Raw genomic sequence first — 19,987 nt, forward strand, 5'->3', positions numbered from 1 at the left:
CCAAATTCCAACTATTCATTATGGGGAAAAACAATCAGTTCACAAATCACTTTTCAATGGGACTGCTAGCCAGCATAGGTGAAAACATGTATAGTGTATTTACTCTTAAATTGTACACTGCAGATGCTTCTTCAGCTCCCTCCTCTTCCTCCATGGGCGGTGCTTGCAGCTCCTTTACCACCTCTTCCAGCCCTACCATTTATTCTACCTCAGTCACCGACAGCAAGGCTATGCAAGTCGAGAGCTGCTCCTCAGCCTTGGGGGTAAGTAACCGAGGGGTAAGTGAAAAGCAGTTAACCAGTAACACAGTTCAGCAGCATCCATCAACACCGAAGAGGCACACAGTCTTGTACATCTCACCACCACCTGAGGACTTGCTGGATAACAGTCGGATGTCCTGCCAGGATGAGGGGTGTGGATTGGAATCTGAGCAGAGCTGCAGTATGTGGATGGAGGATTCCCCCTCCAACTTCAGTAACATGAGCACCAGTTCCTACAATGATAACACTGAGGTACCTCGTAAATCACGAAAACGAAATCCAAAGCAGAGGCCGGGGGTCAAACGACGAGATTGTGAAGAATCTAATATGGATATATTTGATGCCGACAGTGCCAAAGCACCTCACTATGTGCTTTCTCAGCTTACCACGGACAACAAAGGCAACTCAAAAGCAGGAAATGGGTTGGTATTCACATTTTTTTTAAAGTTCTCTCACCATTATGCAAAACAAAAAAATAAGTCATTCCTCATTTTTCTTAATTGCTCAGCTCAAGTTTGCATCTAAAGCAAAGATACTAATTTTATCATTGATTGATATCACAGAAAATTTTAACTTAAAATGATCAGGTTTCACAAGAGAAGGTAATAAAATACCAGCAAATTTTGCCAGTAGGTATCTTAGTAAGGGTATGATTAAGTAGTAGAAAATGAAAATAATCTGTTTAAGAAATAACTTAAATTTCAGATGAATTTATACTTTAAAAGATTTTTAAAATATTTTTATTCATTGAGATAGCTAGTAATATAATGGCTCTAGCTAAAACAGACTTTTACAGAGGGCTAATTTGTTTTCTCTTTCACATTGTCTCCCCCATATGATTCAGTTTATTTCCATTTTTGTGAAGACCTTATTTTCCTTTTATTTGATGAAAACAAAAAACTAAATTGATAGTTTGAGTCTCGATTTAGACTCATGTATTTATTTTAAGCTTTTTGTTTAATATATTTTGCAAGTTTAGAGTTTCTGTAAAAATAAATACATCACTTTTTTTTTCTGTGATTCCGGGTTATGTATAAAGGGTAATAGAACAGAATCATGGTACCTATTTTGAGTTTTCATTCATTTCTGTCAGTTTACAACACATACTAAATATATTTCAGTAGCTATATTATAGAACGTTCACTTCTAAAATATAGAATACCATGACTTAACTTTCTAATTCCTTTGATACTTTCATTGTAACATTTAGTTGCTAGACTTCTGATTACATTTTCCTACAGTATATTCAACGTAGTTTGATAAAGTTTAACTTACTGGATCTTGAGAGATTACTTTTTTTGAATGGTCCTTTAGTTGACCAGGATCTCCTACAATTTTAGGTTGTCACAGAATATGATGGAGATGCTTTTGATTGGTTCATTATTTGGTTACATCATTGGTGGATTTTTAGTTAAAAATCTGATTGAGAGTTACAGAGAATATCTTTATTGTTTCTTAAACTTGTCCTTAAATATTTTCTCAGTATATTTTAAAAGTAATATCTACCGTTTAAGCAAAGATTATTCTATACTACTCTCTTCTCTACTCTCATCTAAAACTCCTTTGGAGTGATGAAGTTAAATAAAAAATGCCCATTATTCCTTTGGGGTGATATAGTTAATCAAAAATGCCTGTTACTCCTTTGGGGTGATGTAGTTAAATAAAAAAATTTTAAATTTTAAATATTTTTCATTTTTAGAAAGTCCAAGTTAGGAAATTATCTAAAAGATATTTATATACCCTTTCCAAAAGTATTGCTGTTAGCAGAGTCAACAATTGTAGGACATTTTGTAGAACTGTTACCTGTAGAATAATGCTCTGAAACATAGTAGCATAGATATAAAAGGTTCATATGTATCTGTCGTTAAATACAGGTATGTGTTTATTTGGACTTCTGTGGAGAAAGTGGTTTTTTTTTTTTTAAGTTCCATAAGAGAGATTTTCATTTTTATACTGAAATAAATGTTAAAGTTCTGATGAAGAACAAATAAAATTTTGACTTAACAGTTAGTCAACACACATGATTTGCAGTTGCTGTTAAAAAGATATCTTGACATACATCTTTTCTGCTTCTGCTTTTGTATGATAGATATATCTTAGAAATGATTTGAGGTTACCCAGGGAAAGTATAATAACATTTGTCAAGACAAAATCTCTCATGAAATAATTCATGGAACAGAAACTCATCAAGCAGCAGAAGAAATGTCCAGCTTCTTAGGTAATGGAAAAACATTTGACACTAGCCTATGAAAATGATGGAAGAAATTTAAACTTTGAATTTATAAGAACTCTATTGAGGAAAGGATAAAACCATATGTAAATATAAAAAAAATAGGTCTTTGGAAACAATTGTTAAGAGGATCTCAAAAACAAGTTCATAGATGTTAGAAAATGAAAGAAATTTTGCCATAAACTTTCAATTTATACAAAGTTGCATTATAGAAAATACACTCTCAAATATTTTGGTACAGCAGTTTTTATTTATCTTCAAGATGGAAATAGCATTTTGTATAATTAAAATGTTAAAGGAAAGAATTTGCTAAGAAAACAGTTTTTAAAAAACTACTCAGTTATTTAAGCATTACATATTTTTCTTAAATTCTTCACCTAAATATCCTGAGAATCAGTAGCCCAGTGTCTCTTCTAGATATTCCTAGAAATTAAGATATGATATATGTGAAACTGTTTTAGGCATTTTGTAGTGAAAATTATTTTTGTGACAGGCAACCAGAAGGATGTGTAGCACAAAGGAATTAAAGTGTCATTTTAAGGCCTCTGAATAGAATATGGCAAGATAGTGGATTTTCTTTTTAGATAGTCAATTTAAAAGTAAAATCCCATACAAATGGCTGCTATTTTCTTATTTTTCCCTTAAGCCATAATGCATTAAAAATTAGTAATTTGAATGAATACTTTTCTAATAAGTAGTTGATGTTCTATTTTACACAGCTTGAGATCTAAATATGTGTGTATTCCATTTTTACATTTAAACCTAGAGAATAAAGTTAGTTTTAAGGGCTTTTAAAAGTATCATTTCAGAAACTGATTACATGTGTTGTTCTTTAAACCATAATGTGTATACTTCATTAACTTAATAGTTTTCATCCCAAATGAAATGTTTTTATTGAAATAATCAAGCTTAGTATCTTATTTATTCTCATAAATATTGCTTTGGCTAGCATAAGTGAATACAAAAGCCATATCTTGCCAAATTAATGATGTGCTACAGTTTTCTTATATTTCAGACTAAAGTCTTCCGTTTTTCATTGTAAAGTTAATAGATGTTAGTTACAAACATTTGAAAAATGCAGAAAAATAGAAGACAAGAAATAATCTACAATCTAGTAAATAGATAAAACTAATACTAGAATTTTGTTGTATTTTCTTTTAGTCCCTTTCAGTGCATATTTGGGGATGTTTTTATATGGTTTGAATATTTTTGCTTTAATTTTTAAATTAAAAAAATTTTTTTGACTACATTGTGCAGCATATGGGATCTTTGTTCCTCAACCAGGGATTAAACCCTCACTCCCTGCATTGGGAGCAGTCTTAACCACTGGACTTCCAGAGGAGTCCCTGCTTTGATTTTTCAAATGATTAAAAAACAGTATCACTATAGAATTTCATATGCAAAACACTGTATTCACTGCAAAGATTTGAGTTTCTACCCAGAATGATGACAAAATAGAATTTATTGCCCTTTGTTGACTTTGTTTTTTGTTGTTGTTGTTGTTTTTGTTTTGACTTTGACTCCATACTTTGGTTCATAGAATTTTTTCTTCCAAAACCTTTTAAATTTCTTATACAGGCAATCTTTGACTTAATTATGTCAGACTTCATCAACAAGTTTGCCTTCATCAGCAAATACTTTTTCAGCATCTTTTGTTTTGGGAATTGTGCAAGGTTTAAGGAACATGAAGATAATTGAGCAATGTGTTCCCCCCTCAGAACACTTTTTCTCAGTCAGTCTGACTTCATTCCTTTGCATCCCTTCTTCCCTCCATTCTTCTGTCCCTTTCCTAGCCATGCGTTCTCCCCAGTCCCAAATTCCATTGAGAATGTAGCCTTTCCCTCTTTATTATTGACTACTGAGGCAACAGTTTGATTAGAAATGGAGAGGTAGGGACTTCCCTGACAGTCCAGCGGTTAAGACTTCACCTTCCAATGCAGGCGATGCAGATTTGATCCCTGGTCAGGGAACTAAGATCTCACATGCCTCAAGGCCAAAAAAATAAAAACCCAAAATATTAAAACAGAAGCAATATTGTAATAAATTCAATAGAGTTTTAAAATAGTCCACATATTAAAAAAAAACTTTATTTAAAAAAAAGAAAATGGAGAGAGGTAAACATTGGAGCTAGGTTTTAGGCTGCTTAGCCACCTATGTTTGAAGTCATAATATTTCTCCTGGGACCTGTTTGCTTTTGGACAGGATTTTGGCCACAGTCACCTCTTGGATCCTGTATCTTCAATATGAGTGTAAACTTTAGGACTGGGAAAATCATGCCAAAAGCATTATAGGCCCTGACTCTGTTTTTAAATATAGATAAATTTTAAACTAATAGTATTGTTTTCTATTTATTTTTATCACATATTTATAGTACTTCAGATTAAATGTGTTGACCTGAAGTCCTAACCACCACTTGAAATATTTCTTCAAACATATATTCTGCATAGCAAATGCATGATACATCAGTAAACACTGGAAACCCAACTTAAATAAGTTAAATTGACTATCTGTAAAGCCCAGATTATACATTTTTTTTATATGCTAAAGTCTTTATTTACTTGATCACAAATGAAAATACTCTGAAAAATTAAAATTCTGGGAAAAATTGTTTAGAGTAAAGCTAGTTTCCAAATAAAAATCAAATCACTTTTTTTTTTAGACTTTCTCAGTTTGATACACTGAGGAAGATATCCAAAAGAATATGCACCTGTACCTTTGGTTTTTTTATAAGGCCTTTTATGTTCTTTTGTTTTTCTTTTTGCTACCCCTACTTTTGCATTGCAAGACCTATTAGAAGATAATCTTGTAACTTTATGTAACATTCACACATATATGTAATTTTTAAACTTTATTTTGACTGAAGTACAATGTGAAAGGTTACAGTGACATTAGCTATTCTCTTTCCTGTTATGCTTGGTTTATTGCATTCAGTCTTCCTTCCTCTTGCCACGCATATGCATTCTTTGTCTTCCCTATCCAACTTTATTACACAATTCAATTTTCAGTTTTTTTAATTGAAGTATTTAGTTGCTTTATAATGTTGTGCCCATCCCTGCTGTGCAGCCAAGTGACTTAGTGTGTGTGTATATATATATATGTACACACACACATATTCTTTTTAATTACAAAGTTTTAAAAGATACTTTGCTTATGGAATGTATCATTCCTTAGGCTGTATTTATTTTGTCAGTAGGTAATTAGTTGTTTTTAATGTTTTTGCCTGTTCTCTTTCTTCCTTTATCTTGGATGACTTTTCTAGAAAACTCTTTTTGATACTTTTTCCACTTTGTGCTTTGGTTTCTCAGAACATTGGAAAACCAAAAAGGAACTGGAGTAAAGAAGAGCCCTATGTTATGTGGACAGTATCCTGTTAAAAGTGAGGGAAAGGAGCTGAAGATAGTTGTACAACCTGAGACCCAGCACAGAGCTCGGTACCTGACTGAGGGTAGTCGTGGCTCAGTAAAGGACAGAACACAGCAAGGCTTTCCTACAGTGAAGGTACTTATTTTATTTAGCAGCAAATGAAGAATTTTATCCACTTTTATTTATTATTTTGTTTTTAATCAATAAAAGCTGTCTAAAATAAAGCTAATCACTGTATATATTAGAAATTAAAGTAAAAGTCTGACTGAATCATAAGCCAAATATTGTTACTCAGATGTCATTTGAATTTTAGTTTAAATGGAAACAGAATGTGTTCCAACAAGTAAAATATATGGCAATCATGAACTATCTTCCCTTTATGTTTGACATTGGTAGCAACTCTTTTACATTCCTTCCTAACCTATATTTTAAAAATGTTTTAAAGTGAATCCAAAGAAATATTGTAGAAATTATTGTGGACTTGGAATAAGGTTTTTGAGATGTCGAAAGTAATCAGGTCTACTCAACTCTGAAAAAACTTGGTTGATAGGTAACTGAAGTCTTCAGTTTAGGAAACAGGATATCAATTGAGTCTTTAGCATTTCAGAACTTAGACTAAAAAGAAAAAGAGGGAGCAGTTAAATTTCAGCACCTGGCCTACCTTTTTATAAAGACTTTTTCTCTTTGAAGACAAACCAAAATAAAAGTGGAGTAGGGGATATTTAACAAGTGTTCCTACCCCTTGCAAAATACTAAACAGGGAGGAATTTTGGCTAGTCACAGGGTAGATTCTTGTAAATACAGCTTGTGTAAATGTTTTAGCTGAACATCATTTCGTTGAACTGCCTTTCTTTTTATACATGAGAGAAATAATGGCAGAAACTTGAAATCAAGAAACTTACTCATGACCATTATAAGGTTGGTTAATAGTTACATGTACAATATCATTTCTGCCCCTCTACTGCTCACCACACCAATCCTTCTTTAGTCCTCCAAACTTAGGACAAGTAACAGGCAAGTGAGACATTTAAGTTATGCTTTGTGTAAATATTTGTTTAACCAGACATTTTGATAGTTTGAATTTTCTAACCTAATTGCTCTGGCTTTAATTAAGTTTTGTCTAAGTACTTGTCTATAGAAGTATTGTTAGATTAATTGCCTGTAATAGGGGATGAATTGCCTGATCTTAAAAGTTTATTTATTCACTCATTCAACAGATATGGTACCCTTCTATGTGCCAGACACTGCTCTGTGGTACTGCTGACTAACAGTTTGGGTAGACTGCTTATTTGCCTGCTTATTTGACTCATTATGGTACCACAGATACTAAGCTATAGCTATTCTTGAATAAAAAACATTAATGAGTTATTTTTAAGCACTTTGATGTGCATTGTACAAGTTATTGTGTGATTTTCTATGTTCTATATTAGCAGCTTCAATGTTTAACTATAAACCTTATCAAGAACCCAATTTATTTGTTCATCAGCATACAAGCTGTAATTTAATTTATGAAGGCTTATTAGAGACCTGTGAATGACCCATAGGTCCTGGTTTGAACCAGCAGTTTTTCAGATCATAATGTTCTGGCCCATGATTTTATGGTGTTGCATATATACATCTAGTCTATGAAAATGAGCCCCATTCCCCTATTATTTATATAGCTGAAGATCAAATGCTTTCCTACCCAATAACATTCACAGAGTAAAAATTTAGTAGATGTACTCTTACTTGATGATGATGCCACTAACACAGTTCAGTGAATTTTCCGTTAGTGGTGGTGGTAAATCCTGAGTAACCTACATACTTTGGCAGTCCATAAATTTATAAATACCTCAAAGGATTGTGTATTCATTCTCATCTGGTTGTAAAAATTAATTACAGATGATAATTTTTCATTATACATCTAAAATTTTAATTAATGTGATTGTTGCAGAACTAAAACTTAAAGCTTTCTGCAAAAATTTAGCAAATTCTCCTTTATGAAAACATTTTTCCTCTGTTTTTCTGGAAGACTTATTTCTTTATTGTAATCCAGTTATAAATATAATAATATAAGACTTGACCTTAAATGTTTGATTTTTACAGTTCGATTATTTGAAATGCTAATTAGTGTTTATGCTCCATGTTATCTTATTCCAGCTGGAAGGCCATAATGAGCCAGTGGTGTTGCAGGTGTTTGTGGGCAATGACTCCGGTCGAGTGAAACCACATGGATTTTATCAGGCCTGCAGGGTAACTGGGCGAAATACAACTCCCTGCAAAGAAGTGGATATCGAAGGCACTACTGTTATAGAAGTTGGCCTTGATCCAAGCAACAATATGACACTGGCGTGAGTACTTACTAAAAATTTTTTTGTTAGTCCATTACACTTTTGCAATAGGAGGAAAAGTTTTTAGTTTCTAATGTAAATGTAAAAGATTTTGAGTTTTAAGCATTGCGAATAAAAAGAATAGATTATGGCAGAATTGTAATGGGGGAAATGAATTATTGCCCTTTGCTAGAGAATTCCCATAGTGAAAGGCAAGGATATAAAAACAAGGTGGAATACTGGCCTTTTGGAAAATAATATAGACATATATGTTGGCTTTATAATATTAACATTAAAAACTAAAATTACAACCAATTTGATTTACTCTCCTAAATTCCACTTTTGCAGTGTTTGCAGTAGAAACTGACAGACATCATTCATGGTGTCTTTAACCAGTCTTGGAATGAAAAAGCATATTGTTAGTCTAAATTTACCTTCTATTTCTGTTTTCCTGTGTTAAAAAAAAATTATGTCCCGGGATTACCTATTTTTCATGTTATGCAGTTTCATTTCCTGAAATATATTACAAGTGTTAAGGATTTAAATTAAATTTCTTTTTTCCTTAACCCTTTTGTTGAGGACCTTTAATCTGAAAGATAAACTTAACAGCACCAAGTATTGATATGGGATAGACATTTTTGTAATCATTTGTATTGGATAGCTGAAGACTTTTCTTTACTTGGTGTTTTTTTTTGTTTGTTTGTTTTTTTAAGTTATTTTGAATAAGAGGGAAATAATAAGTTGGAAAAGAGATATTTTGAAACATATTTAATAAAGGTTTTTTTTAAACTTTTTGAAATTATAAAAGTAAATGTAAATGGTGGAAGATAGAGTTACTGATTATAAAAATAGTACTTATTCCTTATAAGTTGAAAACAGAATAAATTTTTTAAATTAGTAAAAATTAGTAGTAATAGAAAGCTAAAAACATACTCCTCAAACGCCAACTTCCAACTTAATAGAACTAATTACTGTTTTGACATTTATTTTTCCATCCTTTTTTCTGATAAAATGAGATGATACTGTACTCACTGCTCTGTAACCTACTCTTCACTTACTATGAGCATTTTCCCATATAAACATTACATATTATTTAAAGCATGCATCTTAATGGCTGTACAGTGTTCCATTTTGGAGAGAGACAGTTGCTAGTTTTTTTCCAAGTAAAATCTGTCCCTTATTTTAGTATCCGAATTAGGTACAAAAAGGAAGAGGATAAATTTAATTTTTTAAAGCAGAAGTATCTCTTGTAAACCATAACTTACGTTCAGATTTTGAAATAGTGATTTCTATACTATTTTTCCCATTATTATTATAAACAAAAAGTTGACCAGAGAAGTTATGAATATTTAGAATTTACACTTCTCTATTTTTAAAAATTTGGAACCATATAATTATATTACATATTCAAAAATAAATAAAGAAGCAAATTATTCTTAAAAAGAAAATGTTTAAGAATATATTACTATTTATATATCAATTAATATATTTTTTCTGTATTAGGGTTGACTGCGTAGGGATATTGAAATTGAGGAATGCTGATGTTGAAGCCAGAATAGGAATTGCTGGTTCCAAGAAAAAGAGCACTCGTGCCAGATTGGTTTTTCGAGTTAATATCACAAGGAAAGATGGCTCCACTTTGACACTGCAAACACCCTCTTCTCCAATTTTATGTAGTAAGTAAGAAAATATGAAGATATTAAATAAATAGAGGTGTTTTTTTTTCCATTTTCTGTTTATCGTTCAGATATCTCTAAATTTCAGTTGTATTACATACTTAAGCTTGTGGTTATGCAAACTTTGCAACATTTTAAAAGCTATAGTCAGGTTTTCTAGACTAAACTAAAGGTGGGTAATTTCTAATAAGATTCAGAAGTTATATAGCATTTTTTAGTTTCCTGTTAATCTTATACTGATTTAAAAAGTAATTTGAATAGTTTGCCTGAGTAAATTACAAATCCGAAGGATTTTCACAGCATCTTCATTTTGTGGTAAATTGCTGTGATCCTAAGTGTTTTGTGTTAGAAGGTAAGGAAACAGAAAGGTAAGCAGAACTTTGTAAATATATAGCATTGAGAGTTCAGATTACAAAATTAAAGTGCTGTAGTATAATGGGAAGTTAAATTCTTGCTTTGCTGACCTTGGCATAGAAAATAAATGATGTATATATGTGTGTATTTAAATTCAGTCGTGTTATCAATGTGCCATGTTACCATATAGTCTGGTTTCCCTGTAATTAGTAGTAGTACAAGTAATACATAGGAAAATTTTTTCCTTTGTACATCCCTTAAGAAGATTTTCATTAAGTGTTATATTCTTTGGCCTTGCTTCTGAATTCAAAAGAGCAGAAGAAACTGAGTTTCATTCACTTGAATTTCCTATTGTATGGGTTATGGGTATTGTGACCTTGGTACCCCCAGACACTTACAAAGCCTTTGTTATTTAATTGTAGCTTAGTTTTGTCAACTTCTTCACCTTTAGTAAATCTTATTTTTCCCTTCCTTTTAATTCATTTCAGATGTGAATACCTATACGTAAGCTTGGCAAACACCCTTGTTTTAAAAGGATAGTAGTAAATATATTTGTGATCTCAAGAGAACTCAGAAGACTTCTATTTTTCATTATTATGAAAAATTTGTTATGGTATTAGTGTTTCCTTGGACTATTTCTGGATAATGTTCACTTATAAATATACTCCTTTTAAAGTTTGTGTAGATTCCACATCCATTCTGTTGTGTTCAGATAGAGACAGAATAAGTAATCTGTAGATGGTTTATTGAATTCTAAAGTTTTTCTAATGTGGGTGCTAGTTTACTATAAATCACAGTATGTCTCAACTTGAATATTATAAGGATGGAATTTCAATTTTAGTTGGGTACATGCAGTTCTTCTTTTATGTGATCTAATACTTTGAGCATGACCATAGCCACTCTCTGAAGACCAGATCCAGGAGATGCTAGATAATTCAGATCATACTGCCTTAGCAGGAACTGGGGGATGGTTGTCAACTTTATCTTATTTTATTTTTTAGTTCATTTATTTATTTTAATTGGAGACTAATTACTTTCCAATAAATACTATGGTGGTTTTTGCCATACATCAACATGAATCAGCCATGGATGTATATGTGTCCCCCCTGTCCTGAACCCCCCTCAGTTTTATTAATAATTGTTTATTTCTTCTTTCAGTAGTTCATTTCTTTATTTCCTATTTAATTGAAATATTGTTAAAATATAAGTACAAATGTATCCAGCCAAAGATAGAAAATATAAAAGAAACAGAAAACATGATTTTCTGAAATTTTTCATCTATAGTTATAATTTTCATTCGTTAATTATCACCATTAATGGTAACATTAATATGTTCATGTTGCAAAAATTGTTATCTCCCTTGGAAGCTGGGTCTGGGTGAATATGATAGTCCTAAGAAGCAGCGGCATATAGCGCTAATAATAAAAATTGCCATATTTTGAACTCTTCACAGTATGCCAGAGATTTTATTAACAATTTTATAAGCATTATGTCATTTACCCTCACCATTGCCTTTTATTGTTTCTGTTCTACAGTTGGTGAAACTGAGACTTAAATAACTTCCTTAAGGTCACGTAGCTAGTAAATAGTAAGGCAGGATTAAAAGCCTCCTTTTTAGCCATTGTGCTCTGTTGCCACCACAATCACTTAAAATTTAGCAGTGCTAAAAACAAAATTTGAATGATTCATTTTATCCCAGCTGTAGCCTCCGGATGATTAGGACTATAGTTACAGTATGAAATTATGTTAGAAAACTATATCCTCTACCTATGAGATTTGTGTTGTGTAATTTAGATTTTTTATGAATTTAGAAAGTAGATCTCAATTTATATGAGGGGATTTTGCTTGAATACCTATATTATCCCTTCCATTTCCTTTTGTAAATGTCATTTATTATGGAGGTGTAGGATCTATATTTTTACTCCTTTAGTTGACTATTTGGCATTTATATTGCCATCTGCTTGGTGAATTTGAATTAGATAAACTTGAGCAATACTTTGTTTTAAAGAAGGAGGTACCTTTGCAGTAATAATTCGTTAGAAATGGAGTGGGAGGTAGAAGGAAACAGGAAGAGGAGAGGTAAGCAGAAAGGAAGAGGGGCCAAAAGGTGCTAGAGGTGGAAGGGAGGAGAGGAAACAGACACTTGATCTTCCCTCTAGAGGCACTCAGTGGAAAGAAGGCCTAATGCCAGAATTCATGCTGTGCCTTGTGACCTTAGAAAAACAATCCTGCTTCTACTTGTTGGTTTAACAGTGGCCATTGGATCCATTTTCTTTTAGTTCGTTTATTTTTAAGGGGATAGAAGAATCCTCTCCTTTCACACCTTTAGATTTCTCCAGAAAATATATATATACTAGATCAAAGTAAAAATATCAATTTTCATACTTTTTTAGTAACTACCCTTCTATAATAATTTTTAATGTGGCAAAATTAATCATAGCTTTCTTCAACATAATGTATATTAGGCTTTATCTTACTATTACTTAACTATAGTAAGTCTTACTGAAATTAACAAGTTCTTGCTTTACTTCTGGCTCTTCCACAACTTTAGGTAAGGAGTAACATCATTCAGTTAACTTTTGTTCTCTTCACAGACATTAAAAAGGCTTTCTAATTCTTTTGACAAGTTGAAATATTTGCTGTGTTATTTTTCAGTATTCAGATGTTCATTTTCTTCAGCTTTATTTTTGAGGCTCCTATTTGAACAGCATCTAAAAGTACATTGTTTTTTATAATACCAGAAAAGTGGCTGCTTTTATAATTTTTTAAAGCAATGTGATCCCTTTCAAGAGGCAGCTTACTAATTAAAGGTAAAAATAAAACAGCTAATGCTTTAATAATCCTGACTTCAGTTCTATTTGGTATAGAGTATGTCCTGTTAGGTAACCACCAAACTTTTTAACAGATAAGACCTTTTAAGGTCAAAAGTTAAATTATCTTGAGCAGACTAGTTCTTTGTGTAATGTAAATACAAATATATAAAAGATAAATATACACTGTACCTTCAGAGGGGCCTCATTTGGCCGTATCATGCCTTTTAATGAATAAAAGGGAAAAAGGAGATAGGAAAAAGTTTTGATAATCATGAGCAAAGTGGAGTTTCCATATAGTATTTTATAAGTGGGTGGGGGTGATATTATAGACTTTCCATTCATTTTGTTACTATAATACATTCATATAATTTTGTACCTCTTACTGTTTTCTAATCAGAATAATATTTATCATATTCTTCTTGAATGTCATTTAAAAACGAGTATCTAGTTCCAGTGTTACTCCCAAAAGTTATAAATTAGTTCAGTTGGTTCTTTGTTTTAAAAGGGTGTATGATCACCAATGTATGACTGATAACTGTTTCCGTCTGTTCATACATTAACCCTGTGGTTCTAGACAGTATATATGTATATACAATCACAATTTTTTTAAACTCTTAGTCATTGCTGAAAATATTATTTGGCATTTAGTTAGGATAAGATACTTGTTTGTATCAATAAATGAAACTAAATGATGCTGCAGTAATAAATAACCAAAAAAATCTAAGTGGTTATACAACACAGTTTTACTTTTCCCTCATTTTATGATAATATTGGCCACAGTTGAGGAGCAGCTCCATTTTCTTCACTGTGGGAACCAGGCTTTAGAAGCTGCCTTTTTCTGGGATATTGCTATTTTTTTAGTGAAGGAAAAAAAAGATGGTGGAACCACATGGATATGGTAAAGCCTGGAAATGGCATATTACTTCAGTTCACATTTCATTATATAAACAAGTCACGTGGCCAGTCCTTACATGAATGGGGCGAGAATGACCTTGTGTGGAGCAAGAGTCTTCTGACGGAAAGGGCAGGCCTAGGGAAAACGGGGCAATAAATACTTTGACAATAGTAATTTCACACATTACTTTCTTGTAAAGATAAAATTGATTATCAAATATGTAAGTACCTTAACTTTCTCCCAAAGTTTGCTCAAACTCTTGTCCATTTAGTCAGTGGTGCCATCCAATCATCTCATCCTCTTTCTCCCCCTTCTCCTCCTTCCCTCAGTCTTTCCCAGCATCAATGTCTTTTCGAATGAGTCAGCTCTTTGCATCAGGTGGCCAGAGTATTGGAGCTTCAGCTTCAGCCTCAGGCTTTCCAATGAATATTCAGGGTTAGTTTCCTTTAGGGTTGACTGATTCGCTCTGCTTGCTGTCCAGGGAACTCTCAGGAGTCTTCTCCAGCAAAACATTTCAAAAGCATTCATTCTTTGGTGCTCAGCCTTCTTTATGGTCCAGCTCCTATATCACTACATGACTCCTGGAAAAACTATAGCTTTGACTATACAGATCTTTCCTGGCAAAGTGATATCCCTTCTTTTTAATATGCTGTCTAGGTTTGTCATAGCTTTTCTTCCAAGGAGCAAGTGTCTTAATTTTGTGACTTCAGTCTCTGTCCATAGTGATTTTGAAGCCCAAGAAAATACAGTCTGTCACTCTTTCCACTTTCCCCCCCTCTATTTGCCATGAAGCAGTGGGCCCAGATGCTATGATCTTAGTTTTTTGAATGTTGTGTTTTAAGCCAGCTTTTTCACTCTCTTCTTTTACCCTCATCAAGAGTCTCTTTAGTTCCTCTTGTTTTCTTCCATTAAAATAATATCATCTGCAAATCTGAAGTTGTTGTTTAATTCTCCTGGCATTCTTGATTCCAGCTTGTGATTCATCCAGCCTGGCATTTCGCATGGTGTACTCTGCATAGAAGTTAAATAAGCAGGATGACAACATACAGCCTTGTCGTACTTCTTTCCCAATTTTGAACCAGTCTATTGTTTCATGTCCGGTTCTAACTGTTGCTTCTTAACACACATTCAGGTTTCTCAGAAGGCGGTAAAGTAAAGTAGTCTGGTACGCCCATCTCTTTAAGAACTTTCCACAGTTGTAATCCACACAGTCAAAGGCTTTAGTATATAGTCAGTAAAGCAGAAGTAGATGTTTTCTTGGAACTCTCTTGCTTTTTTGACGATCCAACAGATGTTGGCAATTTGATCTCTGGTTCTTCTGCCTTTTCTAAATCCAGTTTGTGTATCTGGAAGTTCTCAGTTCACATACTACTGAAGCCTAGCTTGAAGGATTTTGAGTATTGCTAGCCTGTGAAATTGTACAGTAGTTTGAACTTTCTTTGGCATTGCCTTTATTTGAGATTTGATGAAAACTGACCTTTTCCAGTACTGTGACCACTGCTGAGTATTCCAAATATGCTGACATATTGAGTACAGCACTTTAACAGCATCATCTTTTAGAATTTTAAATAGCTCGGCTGGAATTCTATCACCTCCACTAGCTTTGCTCATAGTAATGCTTCCTAATGGTGACTTGACTTCACACTTCAGAATGTCCTGCTCTAGGTGAGTGTCCACACCATCATGGTTAGGTTATCTGGATCATTAAGACTTTTTTTGTATAGCTCTTTGGTGTATTTTTGCCGCTTCTTCTTAAACTCTTCTGCTTTTGTTAGGTCCTTGCTGTTTTTGTCCTTTTTGTGCCCATCTTTGCGTGAAATGTTCCCTTGGTATCTCCAGTTTTTTTGAAGAGGCCTTTAGTCTTTCGCATTCTGTTGTTTTTCCTCTCTTTCTTTGCATTGTTCACTTAAGAAGGCTTTCTCATCTCTTCTCACTATTCTCTGGAGCTCTGCATTTAGTTGATTATATCTTTCCCTTTCGTCTTTAACTTCTCTTTATTTCTCAGCTTGTAAGGCCTCCTCAGACAACCACTTTGCCTTCTAGCATTTCTTTTTCTTTGGGATGGTTTTAGTCACTGCTTTCTATAGTGTTAGAATACTCCATACATAGTTCTTCAGGCACTCTGTCTATCAGATCTAATCCCTTGACTCTATTTGTCACCTCTACTGTATAATCATAAGGGATTTGATTTACTGAGCATGGCCCTGCCCACCAAAGTAAGACCCAGCTTTCCCCAAAGCCAGTCTCTCCCATCAGGAAGCTTACACTAGTCTCTTAGCCTCATCCATCAAAGGGCAAACAGAAGAAGCAAGAACTACAGTCCCACAACCTCCAGAATGAAAACCACAATCCCAGAAAGGTAACCAATATGATCACATGAATCAGAGCTTTGTGTAACTCAATGAAGCTATGAGCTATGGGTGGAGGGCCACTCAAGATGAATGGGTCATGGTGGAGAGTTCTGACAAAATGTGGTCCACTGGAGAAGGAAATGGCAAACCCCTCCAGAATTCTTGCTCAAGAACCTCATGAACAGTATGAAAAGGCAAGATGATATGACACCAGAAGATGAGTCCCCCAGGTCAGTAGCTGTCCGACATGCTGCTGGGGAATAGAAGAAAAATAGCTCCAGAAATAATGAAGAGGCTGGGCCAAAGCAGTGACATTGCTGAGTTATAGATGTGTCTGGTGGTGAAAGTAAAATCTGATGCTGTAAAAAAACCTGGAATGTTAGGTCCATGAATCAAGGTAAATTGGATATGGTCAAGCAGGAGATGGCAAGAGTGAACATTGGTGTTTTAAGAATCAGTGAACTAAAATGGATGGAAATGGGCGAATTTAATTCAGGTGACCATTATGTCTATTATTGTGGGCAAGAATCCCTTACAAGAAGTGGAATAGCCCTCATAATCAACAAGAGAGTCCAAAATGCAGTACTTGGGTACAATCTCAGAAACAAGAATGATCTCCGTTTGTTTCCAAGGCAAACCGTTCAACATCACAGTAATCCAAATCTGTGCCCCAACCACTGATGCCAAAGAAGCTGAAGTTGACCAGTTCTATATAGACCTACAAGACTTCTAGAACTAACACCTAAAGATTTCCTTTTCATCATAGTGGACTGTAATGCAAAAGTAGGAAGTCATGAGATACCTAGACTAACAGGCAGGTTTGGCCTTGGAGTACAAAGTGAAGCAGGGCAAAGGCGAACAGAGTTTTGTCAAGAGAACACATTAGTCATAGCAAACACCCTCTTCCGGCAACTCAAGAGATGACTCTACACGTGGACATCGCCAGATGGTCAAAACCGAAATCACATTGATTATATTCTTACAGCCAAAGATGGAGAAGCTCTATACAGTGAGCAAAAACAAGACCTGGGGCTGACTGTGACTCAGATCATGAACTCCTTATTGTAAAATTCAAGTTTAAATTGAAAAAAGTAGGGAAAACCACTAGGCCATTCAGATATGACCTAAATCAAATCCCTTATGATTATACAGTGGAGACGACGAATAGATTCAAGGGATTAGATCTGGTAGACAGAATGCCTGAAGAACTATGGACAGAGATTTGTAACATTCAACGTGTGTTAGACTATCTCATTAATTTAGAACTTGATGAGTTATACAGCCATGTTAAAATTACCTTTGCAGTATATATATTATTAGGATTTACTAAAACAGCAAATGGTGTAATCTGTTTCAAAGTGCTTAATCTTAAGGGAGCAGTTTTCTGAGTACCTAAAAGGTATGTATTTGCATTAAGTGGTATTCCAGGGAGTATTCTGGTGGAAACCTATTGTCCTTAGGTGTCAATATGGAAGAATGTTTCTGGGGTCAGATATATTGAGAAAACTGTGTACTACACCCATTTCTTGGATATTTATAGTGTACATCAGAATGTGAAATGTTTGGGGAAATTTTGGAACCTATTTTACTAAACGGTACATATTAAATTTTCTTAAGAAAACCAGGAAGATTAGTAAGCCAGTTATAGTCTATTAGATCCGACTGCTCCTCAGTACTTCTCTACCTCTTTGTTAATTTACTAGTGGTTAGTTAGTCTTTATAATTGAAAAATGTGTGTTTTTTATTTTTATCCTCAAGGTATCCTAATTCGGGGAGATCCTCTGGTAGAAAGAATTATTCTGAAATGGATTCAGTCTGTTTTCAGGTGTTCTTTTCATTTAGAGCCTCTAAATCCTAGATTTGGATCCTTAAAGATACTCTTAATACCACCCAGAGACTCACTTTGCCTCAGAAGTCTTGTGAAGGCGTAGCACAGCTAACATTTTTATGGTTTGGATTGTGAGATATTTGTTATTAAATTGATTTTTTTTGAATGTTAAGACAAAAACCTGACCAAGTTCATTTTTACACCTTTTTTGTTCATGTAATGACAAAACAAAGATGACATGTAACTTTGCTTTCTGTTATGGTAAATTTTAATTTGCAGAATGAAAGTGAAAGTTGCTCAGTGGTGTCCAACTCTTTGCAACCCCAAGAACTGTGTAGCCTGCCAGGCTCCTCTGTCCATGGAATTCTCCAGGCCAGAATATTGGAATGGGTAGCCGTTCCTTCTCCAGGGGATCTTTACCCAGGAGTTGAACCCAGGTCTCCCACATTGCAGGTGTATTCTTATACCCTCTGACCCAACAGGGAGGCCCAAGAATACTGAGTGGGTAGGCTATCCCTTCTCCAGCAGATCTTCCCAACCCAGGAATCGAACTGGAGTCTCCTGCATTGTAGAATAAAAGAAGGCAAATTCAGGGGTCAACAAAGACAACTTACAGAACTGAATAATTGAGAGTTGATTTTAGATAAGAAATGTGTTGGTGGTTCTTCTTATGGGATGCTTATATATACCTATAGCTCAACCGGCAGGAGTGCCAGAAATCTTAAAGAAGAGCTTGCATAGCTGTTCAGTGAAAGGAGAGGAAGAAGTATTTTTAATTGGCAAGAACTTTCTGAAAGGAACTAAAGTTATTTTCCAAGAAAATGTTTCTGGTAAGTAGGCATAACACTGCCTTAGAAATTGTTGAGTGTTTCACTTTGTTACAAAGATACAGTTGTAGCAACAAAGTAAAAAATGTTTCATAATTTTAGTAAGTCACTATTTTTTATTTCAATCAGATGAAAACTCTTGGAAGTCAGAAGCTGAAATCGATATGGAATTATTTCATCAGGTATAATTTAAACTTTTTATAGTTTGATTGTTTATTCTCTGAGAAACTTGAGTTTTGCTCCAAGATTTTCCTAAATCAGATTAAATTTCTTATTTATATGGAATTGATGTAAATCATTTAAAGTTTCTTTCTTGAGTTTAACTGAAATAGATTTATTCCACTGATGCTAGAAATGACAGTTCTGTATTTGAAAAGTTAAGAGCATGAGAAAATCACCATTATTAATAAATGAAACGTGTCTTTCCTAATATTTATTTGCTATCTTTACCTGCTTTGGATTATCTTCACCTACTTTTTAATAAGAGAAACGTATTTATTGAGTACCTGCTGTGTGCCAGGTGTTTTATATTTGTTCATTACCTTTTGCACTCAGAAGCACTACTTGTTACACTTAGAGTCTGTATTTGTAGGACCTTGGTGTATATTCATTTTTGGTTTAAAATTTTTAAAAATTCCTTTGTGTTCTGAAAAAATAAATTAAACATTATATATCCAATATATTATATCCAATATGTTGCCAAACTCAAAACTAAAGGTACAGTGCTGCCTAAGAGTGCCCTCACTTCAGACACCAGCTGCAAGTTCAGGGGTCCCCTGAACAGGTCTTACTTGTGAACAGTTAGCTTCAAATTCAAGGGTTTCCACTACCGCCAAAGATTTGATAGTAGAACTCACAGAACACAGGAAAGCACTGTACTTAACAATTTCCGTTTTATTATAGAAAAGAACACAAATCAGATTATAATTTCTCAACTTCTAGTCTTCTGGGTTCTTTATATTATATTTTTTTAGACAGTAAGAATAAAAAAAAAGTAAGGTGGAGTTTTGAAGAAGATGGAATTTTCTATTTTTAATAGGCTAATGTCTATTTCATGTTCTGTAAAACAAGTTATACAGTG

General features: G+C 33.7%; 1 protein-coding gene across 6 annotated transcripts in view; it reads left to right on the forward strand.

The window, feature by feature from the left end:
* NFAT5 (nuclear factor of activated T cells 5) overlaps positions 1–19,987 on the forward strand; it is a 115,014-nt gene that overhangs the window by 68,301 nt on the left and 26,726 nt on the right. For 5 of the 6 annotated variants that reach the window (XM_065925655.1, XM_065925656.1, XM_065925657.1 and 2 more), the window contains 6 exons: positions 124–682; positions 5,796–5,988; positions 7,993–8,183; positions 9,666–9,838; positions 18,775–18,909; positions 19,036–19,088. In XM_065925655.1, the coding sequence (XP_065781727.1) occupies positions 124–682; positions 5,796–5,988; positions 7,993–8,183; positions 9,666–9,838; positions 18,775–18,909; positions 19,036–19,088 (1,304 nt within the window). Of the gene's footprint in view, positions 1–123; positions 683–2,350; positions 2,479–5,795; positions 5,989–7,992; positions 8,184–9,665; positions 9,839–18,774; positions 18,910–19,035; positions 19,089–19,987 lie in introns of those variants that run through there. The other variant, XM_065925660.1, reaches the window with a different exon arrangement.

Source organism: Muntiacus reevesi, chromosome 2 (assembly GCF_963930625.1).
Source record: "Muntiacus reevesi chromosome 2, mMunRee1.1, whole genome shotgun sequence".
NCBI lineage: Eukaryota > Metazoa > Chordata > Mammalia > Artiodactyla > Cervidae > Muntiacus > Muntiacus reevesi.